General features: G+C 55.0%; 1 protein-coding gene across 3 annotated transcripts in view; it reads left to right on the top strand.

Moving 5' to 3' along the window:
- Positions 1–317: 317 nt before the first annotated feature.
- MAG (myelin associated glycoprotein) overlaps positions 318–12,289 on the top strand; it is a 26,087-nt gene continuing 14,115 nt past the window's right edge. For 2 of the 3 annotated variants that reach the window (XM_025368522.1, XM_025368524.1), the window contains exons 1-7: positions 318–475; positions 2,496–2,551; positions 3,629–3,697; positions 3,855–4,223; positions 7,049–7,345; positions 7,630–7,887; positions 9,929–10,189. In XM_025368522.1, the coding sequence (XP_025224307.1) occupies positions 3,652–3,697; positions 3,855–4,223; positions 7,049–7,345; positions 7,630–7,887; positions 9,929–10,189 (1,231 nt within the window). In that variant the 5' untranslated portion in view covers positions 318–475; positions 2,496–2,551; positions 3,629–3,651. Of the gene's footprint in view, positions 476–2,495; positions 2,552–3,628; positions 3,754–3,854; positions 4,224–7,048; positions 7,346–7,629; positions 7,888–9,928; positions 10,190–12,289 lie in introns of all 3 variants that reach the window. The other variant, XM_025368523.1, reaches the window with a different exon arrangement.

Below are 12,289 nucleotides of genomic sequence, written 5' to 3'. Positions count from 1 at the left end.
TGAACACGGAAGGTCATTTCAGATGGCAAGAGGAGGTGGCACTGACGTTGAGGGTGGAAAGGACCTGTCTCCTTCTGCTGCCCACCTAATGTTGCCACTATGATTCCCTGAGGACAATGCCTCTGTCCCTCAGCCTGGGACTTCCAAAGAGGTTAGACTGCCCCCCCTCCCCAGGACCCAGAATCAGGGTGTTCAGGGATGGAGGATGGGGAGAGAGCAAGGCAGCCACCCCCAACCCCTCCAGGAAGGAGCTAGGAGAACCCAAGCGTCAGGCTGCCCAGTCCGAGCCCTGTGGTGACAAGGGCCCTTTTGTGCCCCCCTCCCCCGGGGGTAGGGAGGAGCTGGGCCCTGGAGGCAGGCGGCCCCTGGCACCCAGGGGGAGGGGAGGGGCTGGCAAGTGGGGGCCTAGACCCTGGGAGGCAGGGGACTGCGAGCTGGGCCGGCGGAGCAGAGGTGCAGAAGCAACTGCGTCCAAGTGAGTATGATGGCAGGGAGGCCGGGGCATGGGGAGCAGGGCGCCGGGGCAGTGGCACCCAGATGTGAGCAGGCACCCAGGTGCTCTGGGTGAGGAAGCGTCGCTGTGCACCGCCACTGATTTAGGATGCAGGAGGGTGTGGCTTGGAGCTGCTCTGGGGATGGGCTGGGACCATCACTGGGGCAGCGATGGGGCTCTGGGAAGAAACCGCAGAGAGAAAGAACAAAGGGCCCCCCTCAGCACCCCTTGTGGGTGAAGGTTTTGCAGGAGAGGTTTCCTTGGGGTTCCCAAGTGCGGGGCAGATGGGGTGGAGAAGGTCTGGGTCTGGCTGAAGAATGGAAGGATGTCCAGGTGATCAGACACCTGCAGTCTGCAATCTGGGAGGTGGATGGGGCAATGGACTGTGAGTGACTGCATTCTAGCACCTGGGCACCCAACAGCTGTGTGTGTGTGTGTGTGTGCACGCGCACACACACACATACACGGCTGCCCATGCACCTTCCTCTGTGAGCCTCAGTCAACTTTTATTCATTAATCCCCACTAAGGAAACTTTTTATTTTTTATTACTATGTTTTTAAGAGACAGTACTCTCACTATATTGCCCAGGCTGGTTTTAAACTTCTGGGCACAAGAGATTCTCCCAACTTGGCCTTCCAAAGTGCTGGGATTACAGGCGTGAACCACTGCGCCCGGCCCCAACTAAGGAAACTTTCTAGATGCATTTGTCCTCATCTCATCCTTCCCTTGACATTTTAACCCAACAGATCTGCTGTACATATGTTTATGGACTGTGACCACACACATTGTAACAGCTGAGGTTGATTTGGCCCCCATCCCGAGAACTGGCTTTCCCCGCTGTTAAGAGTACATGATTTACCTGATGGTTTCATGTCTGCCCGGGCATGTGCTCATCCTTATCTGCATCTCTCACCTGTACCTTCCCGTCACAGGTGCAAGGGCAGCGTTGGCCAGGTGTCCACTGGCGCGTGTCTGGCTGGACCCGTGTGTAGCCATCCTCAGTGTGTGTGTGCAGTTCCTTGCATCTTTGTCAGCCTGCCATGCATGCAGGGCTGTGTGTGTGTGTGTGTGCGCGCGCACGGTCTATGTCTGTCCAGGTGTGTGTGGACAGCAGCAGGGGCACTACACGCATGCCTCGGGAACTGTGTGAGTGCCAGCCCATCTCTGTGGGCACAGGGGTCCCCGTGCCTGTCTGTGTGTTCAGGGTCCTGTCTGAGTGTCCGCATGAGTCTCTGCTGTGTGTGCCTGCCCCTTCTGACTGGGGCTACATCTGTCACATTTCATCCCGGCGATTGGATATGTGTGTGCACGCGTCTCTGTCCGTGGGAAGAGGGTGGTGAAGGCTGGGAAAAGCAATCACTTGGAAACCCTGGCTCCAACCCCAAGGCAACCCACGGAGCAGCAGGGTGCCAGGGGCTCGCTAGCCCCCACCCTGGGCCTTCCTGGCCCCGCGCAAAGCCCAGTCAGGAGTGCCTGACCCCTTTCTCACTCCCCACCCACCCTGAAAGCCCCCCGCAGGCTAAAGCATCCTCTCCCCGAGGGAACAGGACTCTTTTGTACCGGGGACCAGCTTCTGGTGAGGGTGCAGACACCAGGGGCCGTCTGTGGGGTGGGAGAGGGCGGCAGGAATTCACGCGGCATGTCGGGAATGCTGATGTTGTGAAACCCAGTCATTGATGGCGCTGGGTCCCTGCCCGCCACCCCCAGGCCCCGGCCGTGGGACATCTGCTCCCTCACTCCACTCGCCACACCCCTCTGCCTCACCCCCGTACCCCGATGCGGCCGTTCCCCCCTTCCCTCCCCACAGTTCTCCCACACCCCAGCTTGTGGGGAGTTGTTGCCAGAGAGTGGCTTCGAGGCTGTGTGGGAGGTTCCCAGGCACGATGGGAGGCCACACGGGCAGCCTGACAACAGATCACAACCCATGCAGGAGATACTGAAGCGAGGGCGGGTTGGGGGCCCCGATCCCACCCCCTTGCACCTGAGTGACTCTTGTTGCAGGCTGTCTGGCAGCTTCAGGTGGACCCAGAAGACGTTCCCAACTCAGGGACACTCAGGTGAGGGGCAGGGTACCAATTCTCTTCCCTTGCTTCCGCTTTGCAATGCTGGCCCTGCCTTGGCTCTCTGGTTCTTACTTGCTGGAGCTCTCCAGGGCCATCATAATGACAAAGATACTGATCAGCACATCATCACTGCACAGAGACAGGGCATGCGGCTAAGACTGCAGACCGACTGTGTGGCCTTGGGCGAGTCACTTAACCTTTCTGGACCTCAGCTACAAAATGAGGATAATGCATCTTCCTCAAAGAGATCAAATGAGTTAAGACAGCAGAATAAGCAATGAGGGCTGGCGCATGGCCAATGCCATCGAAGGGTTTGTAATTATAAGTAATAGCAGCAGGTCAAGTGAGGTGGCTCACGCCTGTAATCCCTACACTTTGGGAGGCTGAGGCAGGAGAATCGCTTGAGCCAAGGAGTTTGAGACCAGTCTGAGCAACGTGGAATATGGCAAGACTCCCATCTCTAAAAATAAATAAATAAATAACAAAATAAATAAACTACAATAAAATTAGCCAGGCATGGTGGTGTGCACCTGAGGACCCAGCTACTCTGGAGCATCGCGTAAGCCTGGGAGATTGAAGCTGCAGGGAGTGAGCCATGATTGCACCATTGCATTTCAGCCTGGGCGACAGAGCTGAGACCCCATCTCAAAAAGTAAAAAGTCAAAAAAATATCAGCAGACCAGCAAGGTGATTTACACCGGTAATCCTTTGGGAAGCCAAGGCAGGAATATTGCCGGAGGCCAGGAGTTCAAGACCAGCCTGGGCAACATAGTGAGACCCCTCCCGCCCCATTTCCACAAAAAAAGAAGAAAAATTAACTGGGTGTGGTGGAGCACACCAGAAGCTGAGACAGGAGGATGACACGAGCTCAGGATTTCGAGGCTATAGTGAGCTGTGATTGTGCCACTGCATTCCAGCCAAGACCCTGTCTCAGAAAAACAAGTAAATAAACGCATAAATAGATAATAATAGCAGCAGCAGCTAGCATGTGAATGAGCCCCTTCCTGAAGGCCACATGGAACACCCCCTTTCACTTCCCCCAGCCTTTAACCCTCTCCTCTCCCTTTCCAGCGATCACTCACTTGCTGTACAGAATGATATTCCTCACGGCACTGCCTCTGTTCTGGATTATGATTTCAGGTAATGGCCGACAGGTGCTGGGGACCCAAGGGCCTTGGCCCCTGAGCAGGTTGGAGGTGGGTCCCTGCACCCCCTGGCATGTGGTCGGGGATGGGAGCTGGAGGGGGTGATCAGGTAGGATGTGTCCCTGAACTTCAGCTCTCCTGCTTGCCTGCAGCCTCCCGAGGGGGTCACTGGGGTGCCTGGATGCCCTCGTCCATCTCGGCCTTCGAAGGCACGTGCGTCTCCATCCCCTGCCGCTTTGACTTCCCGGATGAGCTGCGGCCCGCCGTGGTGCATGGCGTCTGGTACTTCAATAGCCCCTACCCCAAGAACTACCCTCCGGTGGTCTTCAAGTCGCGCACCCAAGTGGTCCACGAGAGCTTCCAGGGCCGCAGCCGCCTCCTGGGGGACCTGGGCCTGCGCAACTGCACCCTCCTGCTCAGCAACGTCAGCCCCGAGCTGGGCGGGAAGTACTATTTCCGTGGGGACCTGGGCGGCTACAACCAGTACACCTTCTCAGAGCACAGCGTCCTGGACATCATCAGTGAGTCCCCAGCGGTTGTGCAGGCACCGGGGGCTGCGGCAGCGGGGCAGGAAGGAGTGTGGCCGGAAGGCCTCCCCACACCTTCCCCAGCAGGCCTGGATGGCAGATCTGGGAGGTGCTGATTTGGCTGGGGGTGCAAACCTCAAGGCCCACGCAGACCATGCTGATGACACACATGAACAAAGCAGGGCCCCAGAATAGTCTTGCTAGCCTCAGAGGGAAACAGGTGCTCCTACTCTTTTGGAAACACCTGGAGAAAGGCAGTGGGGCCAGTGGGTAGGGGCAAGGCTGCTGGGTCCCCACTTCAGCGTAGTGACCTCGGGCAAATGACTTAACTTCCTTGGGTCTTGGTTTTCTCTTCTGGAAAATGGGGATAAGAACAGCACTTAAGGCAATGAGTGAAATGCTGTCAGGTGCCCAGGGCAGCACCTGGCATGTGGCCTCTAGCTCTGGCCAACAGAAAGCAGGGCCATGGCTGTCAGGCGTTCTGAGTTTTCAAGATAAACCAGAATTTTGGATTCTTTGGTGTAATCTCCTAATTCTTGAATTTTGGCTGCTGATTCAGATTTTTTTTTTTTTAAATCCTTTAAGCCAAATAGAATACAGCTATGGCCAGACACAGCAATCAGAATAGGGCACACTGCCTGATTTCAGGGGATCCCCCTGCCTCATTTCAAATGAGGCAGTCACTCATTTGAGTGGCACTGCTGCTTGGAGCCCTCAGTGCTGGGTCCCTATGAGACAGCTGGGTTCACCCTGGTGCGGAAAGGGACTGCAGAGGTGCAGTACACACACACACACCACTCTACAGAAATCACACACTACACACTGCACACTCTACCTACACACTACCCACACACCACACCCACCACACACTACACAAACCACACACCACACACACATCACACACTACACATGCATCACACACTACAAAAACCACACACCACACACTGTTCATGCTACCTACACACTGCCCACACACAAAACACACACACACACACCACACACACACAACACACACCGCACTACACAAACCACACACCACACACTGCATATGCTACACACACTCTACCCACACACCACACATACACCACACCAAACACACATCACACACACAAACACCACACTACAAAAACCACACACCACACACTGCACATGCTACACACATAGAACCCACACACACACACCACACCAAACACACACCACACACACCACACACTACAAAAACCACACTCCACACATTGCACATACTAACCACACACCACACACACACCACACACCACATAAACTACACACCACACACTGCACACACTGCCCACACGCCACACACACTACACACACCACACAGTACACACACCACATACATACACCACATACTGAACATGCTACCCACACACCACACACTACACACCACACAAACCATGCACACACTACACCAACCATGCACACACTACACCCTATGTATACACACTGTACATATATATGCACTACCCACACATCACAACACAAACCACACACTCCACACACAACAAACATGCACAACATGCACTACACAAACCATACACTGCACACACACCACACATTACCCAAACCACACACCACACACTGCACACTCTACCTACACACTACCCACACACCAAATACACGCCACACACCAAACACACACCACACACACTACACAAACCAGACACCATGTACACACCACACACACAAACCACACACTATACCCACCACACACTGCACACACACACCATACACTAACCACAACACACACTGCAGACACTACCCCTACACCAAACACACACCACACACTACACACAAATCACATGCTACACAAACCACACACACTACACCCTACACACTTGCACACATACATGCACTACCACACACCACACACATACCACGTGCTACACACAGCACACACATCACACATGATACAAACCACACACCACATACACATCACATACTACACTCACACCACACACACCACACACACCACACACCACACACACATACACCACGTACTACACAAACCACATACCACACACGACCCAAATTGCACAACACCCCCACACACTGCACACATACATGTACTACCCCCACATCACACACACCACACATGACACAGACCACACACCACATACACCACGCACTAAACTCACACCACACAAACCGCACATCACACACACAACACACACTGCACACATACCATACACACAAACCACACACTGCACATGCTACCCACACACTACACACATGCATCACAAGCACACCACACACTACACAAACCACACACATCACACTACACACATGCACCATACACCCACACCACACACACACACCCCTGCACACACACACTCACGTGCCAGGCAGAGGGTAAACCAAGCAGGCATGGGAGAGGAGAGCCGCTTGGGAAACGATGAGGTGTGGGGAGCCCACACTGCCAGAGCTACGGGGTTTGTAGCCAGTGTTACCTGGTGCCAGCTGCAGCCTCAGTTTCTTCATCTGCAAAGTAAGCAAAATTACAGTACTCGCCCTCTCACTTCGTGGGAGGGACTGGCAAGTTAAACGCTGTCAAGTGCTCTGGCCACGACACTGTGATTTTCATTACGATGGTGCTCTGATGGCTCCGTGGAGGGCTCCGGGGTGACCAAGAAGAGGAAGGGTGAAGGGGACTCTGGATCCGGAGGCAGGGAGCGGAGGCGGTACCGTTGAGGCGTACCATTGCCAGCAATGGAGGTGGACAAGGAGGAGGGTGGGTGGGGTGGGACTGGGACTGTAGCCCAGTGCTGCTTCCTCAGCCCTCCTTTCCCCGCCTCGTATAGACACCCCCAACATCGTAGTGCCCCCAGAAGTGGTGGCAGGCACGGAAGTGGAGGTCAGCTGCATGGTGCCAGACAACTGCCCAGAGCTGCGCCCTGAGCTGAGCTGGCTGGGCCACGAGGGGCTGGGGGAGCCCGCTGTGCTGGGCCGGCTGCGGGAGGACGAGGGCACCTGGGTGCAGGTGTCGCTGCTGCACTTCGTGCCCACGAGGGAGGCCAACGGCCACCGGCTGGGCTGCCAGGCCTCCTTCCCCAACACCACCCTGCAGTTCGAAGGCTACGCCAGCCTGGACGTCAAGTGTGAGCCTGGGTGCGGGCAGGGCGGGGTGGGGCGGGGCCCAGGGAGGGGATGGACCTGGGGATGGGGCCGGAGGCGGGGCCGGGCAGTGATGGGGCGGGGCCGGGGCCAGGGCCAGACAGGGATTGGGGGGTGGGGTGGGGGCGGAACCAGGCAGTCCCGGGGTGGGGCCAAGGCTGAGGGCGGGGCCGGGCAGTTTTGGAAGCTGGGCCGGGCTGGCGGGGAGAGGGCAGTGGGCCGAGTCCCCAGCACCTGCTCACTAAAGTCGCTGTGTCGCGGGCCTCAGACCCCCCGGTGATTGTGGAGATGAACTCCTCGGTGGAAGCCATCGAGGGCTCCCACGTGAGCCTGCTCTGTGGGGCTGACAGCAACCCGCCGCCGCTGCTGACCTGGATGCGGGACGGGACGGTGCTCCGGGAGGCCGTGGCCGAGAGCCTGCTCCTGGAGCTGGAGGAGGTGACCCCCGCCGAGGACGGCGTCTACGCCTGCCTGGCCGAGAATGCCTACGGCCAGGACAACCGCACCGTGGGGCTCAGTGTCATGTGTGAGTGGCCTGCCCTGTGTGTCCACACGCCCACCTGCAGCTGAGAGATAAAGGAAAGAGGCCTCATCCAGGGCGATTAGGGGCTGAGCCCCGCAGGGGACGGGCCATAAACACAGTCGAGAGGAAGGTGGACAGGAGGGTTGTAGGTCAATGTGCACCTTCGTTCTTTGCACAAGAATCTGGGGAACACCTGCTCTGCCTCACCCTCCTTCCCAGGATGAGACCCAGGCCTGCCTCCTTGGGAAGCCTGTTAGCTGCAGCTTCCTGAGGGCAGCTCCTGGCTGTTCTGGGACTTGGTGTGGGCCTGGCCCCAGAAAATTTTACTTTATGAAATTTTTTTGGAGACAAGGTCTTGCTCTGTTGCCCAGTCTGGAATGTAGTGGTGCCATCATAGCACCCCTTGCCCTCAAACTCCTGGGCTCAAGCAAGCCTCCCACCCCAGCCTCCCAAGCAGCTGGGCCTACAGGTGTGCACCACCAAACGCCAGGCTAATTTTTAAATTGTTTTGTAAAGTTGGGATCTTGCTATGTTGCCCAGGCTGGTCTCAAACTCTTGGGCTCAAGCGAGCCTCCCACCTCAGCCTGCTGCACTGCTGGGCCTACAGGCAGGAGCCACCACACCCAGCCAATTTTTCTATTTTTCTGTAGAGACAGAGAATGGATATGTTCCCTGGCCTGGTCTTAAACTTCTGGGCTCAAGTGATCCTCCCGCCTCAGCCTCCCAAAGTGCTGGGATTACAAGCGTGAGCCACTGTGCCTGGCCAGGAATCCGCATTTTTAAATGAATTTCATTGTAGTTCTAATGAGAGGGTTGAGGGGACTTCAGGCCTCACCCAGCCCCTTGTATGCAAATTTATATTATTGGGCCTGCAAGAAGGGAGCTGGTCAGAAGAGGATTCTTAGCTGAGAACCAAGGAGAGACCATTCATTCTTTCATTCATTCATTCACAAATGTGTATTGAGGCAAAGTGCCCAGCACTGGGGATATTAACAATGACAGCCCCAGCCAACATTTGCTCCATAGCTCCTGTGGGCTTTTTTTTTTTTTTTTTTTTTGAGACAGAGTCTCACTCTGTCACCAGGCTGGAGTGCAGTGGCGCAATCTTGGCTCACTGCAACCTCTCACTTCCTGGTTCAAGCAATTCTCCTGCCTCAGCTTCCTGAGTAGCTAGGATTACAGGCGCACACCACCACGCCTGGCTAATTTTTGTATTTTTAGTAGAGACAGGGTTTCACCATGTTGGCCAGGATAATCTCAAACTCCTGACCTCGTGATCTGCCTGCCTTGGCCTCCCAAAGTGCTGGGATTACAGGCATGAGCCAGCGAGCTCGGCCTAATTTTTGTATTTTTAGTAGAGACGGGATTTCACCATGTTGGTCAAGCTGGTCTCGATCTCCTGACCTCAGGTGACCCGCCCGCCTCAGCTTCCCAAAGTGCTGGAATTACAGGTATGAACCTCCATGCCTGGCCTCCTGCGTGCTTCTGACATGCCCTTTTCTCCCCAGTATTCCCATGGCTGGCTCTGCCCACCTCCTAGGCTGGCTGAAGCCTTCCCCCATCATCCTATCCCAAACTGTAACTACCCTGATTTTCCATACCCTCAGCCCCTTTATTTTTCTCTACATACTTCTTCCCATCTTACAAAGTATATATTTTATTTAAGTACATCTGCTCTTTCCACATGGGCCTTGTTCAAGCTAGAGCAATGCCTGTCACTCAGCAGGTTCTCAGTGAATGTCGGATGATCACCCCTATGAAGGTGGAACTATTATAAAGCCCATTTTCCAGATGAGAAAAGTGAGGCCCAGAGAGGTTAAGACGTGGGCCCACACACAACTGGGCAGGGGTAGAGTCGGGATCTGAAGACAAGCACTCTGGCTACAGAGCTGCTGTTCTTGGAAACGATATAGCCGGGACTGGGGTCACTTGAGCCTTCCTGAACTGGTGTGCTAGGTTTGGGGTGGGATCTGGGGTCCTATCTGGGGATGGCTGGCAGAAACACCTACTGGGTTCTGACCATCAGTCCCGTCCCACCCCTCAGATGCACCCTGGAAGCCGACGGTGAACGGGACCATGGTGGCCGTAGAGGGGGAGACGGTCTCTATCTTGTGCTCTACGCAGAGCAACCCGGACCCTATTCTCACCATCTTCAAGGAGAAGCAGATCCTGGCTACAGTCATCTACGAGAGCGAGCTGCAGCTGGAGCTGCCGGCCGTGTCGCCCGAGGATGATGGAGAGTACTGGTGCGTGGCTGAGAACCAGTATGGCCAGAGGGCCACCGCCTTCAACCTGTCTGTGGAGTGTGAGTACCTTCCGCTCCCCTTCAACCTGTCTGTGGAGTGTGAGTACCTTCCGCTCCCCTTCAACCTGTCTGTGGAGTGTGAGTACCTTCCGCTCCCCTTCAACCTGTCTGTGGAGTGTAACTTTCGCTCCCCTATGCTGGGGATGGATGGTTCCGTGGGGGACACCAGGATTACTGTGGGTGCCCACGCATCCCAATCAGTGTTGGCTTTGCCTGTCCTCTGGAGGGACGAGGAAGGGAGGGCAGGGAAGCTGAATTCACAGCAGGAATCTAAAATCCCATCTGAGAATACTGTGTTCCCACATCCAGGGGTGGGCCTTTTTTTTTTTTTTTTTTTTTTTTTTGAGACACAGTTTTGCTCTGTCACCCAGGCTGGAGTGCAGTTGCACGATCTCCGCTCACTGCAATCGCTGCCTCCTGGGTTCAAGCAATTTTCCTGCCCCAGCCTCCTGAGAAGCTGGAATTACAGGCATCAGCCACCACACCTGGCTAACTTTTGTATTTTTAGTAGAGACAGGATTTTGCCATGTTGGCCTGGCTTGTCTCAAACCCCTGACCTCAGATGATCTGCCCGCCTCAGTCTCCCAAAGTCCTACGACTATAAGCGTGAGCCACCGCGTCCAGCCTGGGGTGGACTTTTGACCAATGAAATTTCTGGATCCTGTGGCTACTGCCCCTCTGCATTAACCAAAACAATGACCACGATCTCTAACCTGTGTAGAGTGTCGCTATGTACCAGGCACTGTTGGAAGCGCTGTACAGCAACCCACTCATTTCATCCTCATGACATCTTCATGCGGGAGGTTCTATTACTGTTCCCCTGTTTATGGAGAAGGAAGCTGAGACCCAGAGAGGTTACGCCACTTGCCTAAGTCCCCACAGCCAGGAAATGGCAGAATTTGAGGTTTGAATCCAGGCAGTCTGGTTCCATTCTTCTTCGCTGCCCAAGGCTGACCTCATCCTATGTATGACACCAGAATACATTGATGGGGTAGTTGTTATACACAAAAGGCTGTGCGGCTCTGTGAAAGGTGAAGGATAGGGCTGAGAAGACACCACGCTTATGAACAGGTAGAGAATAGCTGGAGAGATGACATAGATGCACATAAAAAGCTTCCATGTCTTGGAAATGAAACTCACCATTGCATGGCTGGCCAGCGCCTCTCATCTCCTCACTATGGACTGTGCCACCATCTTCCACCACCCCTACCGCCACAGCCATCACTCCAGGTTGTAGCAGCCAAGTCACAGTTTTGACTCCCCTTCCTTAAGCAACTCCCTCTGGAATGTCGCCTTCCTGTTTCCATTTCCCCTGCTTCCCTCCAAGTTCCTGTTGGCTTCTAGCATCCTCTCTAAACTTCACCTTTCTGGTCTTCACGATGCCCATAATGACCCCCACCACACAAATTTGCCAGAAGGTTTGATGACATTCAACATGCAAATAATTCAATGCAGTGTCTGCTACACGGTACATGCTCTGTGCTGTGTACATGGTGACAATCAGTACATGGCAGATATAGGTTAGTCCTGTGGGGCCACCTCTCGTGGCAAAGCCGTCCCTTCCCTGCTGACCTATAATCTTTGGGCACTTTCCCTCCTGGTTCTGTTCCCTAGTGGGGTTGATGTGATCCTGGTGCGGGACTGCGTGGTCCCCTGCTCCCTCCATCTGTGCGTGCCATCCTGGGCCAGCTTCCCCCTCTTATTGTCCCCTGTCCCCTGCTACACCCCACACCAGTGATTCTTAAGTTTAAGAGTCAGGGAGAGGAGGTGATGGGAGCACTTGAGCAAGCATGCAGCACCACCTCACATACATTTTCTGGTGGGGCACAGATCTCTCCTTTATAGTAAGAGCAGTGGGCAGCAAGCGTGCATTAGGGGCCTGCCCTGGGCCAGATCTTGAATCCCCTACAGCTGTTTTCTGGCTCAGTTCTTTTTTCTTTTTTCTTTTTTTTTTTTTTTTTTTGAGACAGAGTCTCGCTCTGTGCCCCAGGCTGGAGTGCAGTGGCGCAATCTCGGCTCACTGCAAGCTCCGCCTCCCGGGTTCACGCCATTCTCCTGCCTCAGCCTCCCGAGTAGCTGGGACTACAGGCGCCCGCCACC

Source organism: Theropithecus gelada, chromosome 19, assembly GCF_003255815.1.
Source record: "Theropithecus gelada isolate Dixy chromosome 19, Tgel_1.0, whole genome shotgun sequence".
In the NCBI taxonomy this organism is placed as follows: Eukaryota; Metazoa; Chordata; class Mammalia; order Primates; family Cercopithecidae; genus Theropithecus; species Theropithecus gelada.
This window is presented reverse-complemented; position numbering and strand designations above follow the sequence as displayed.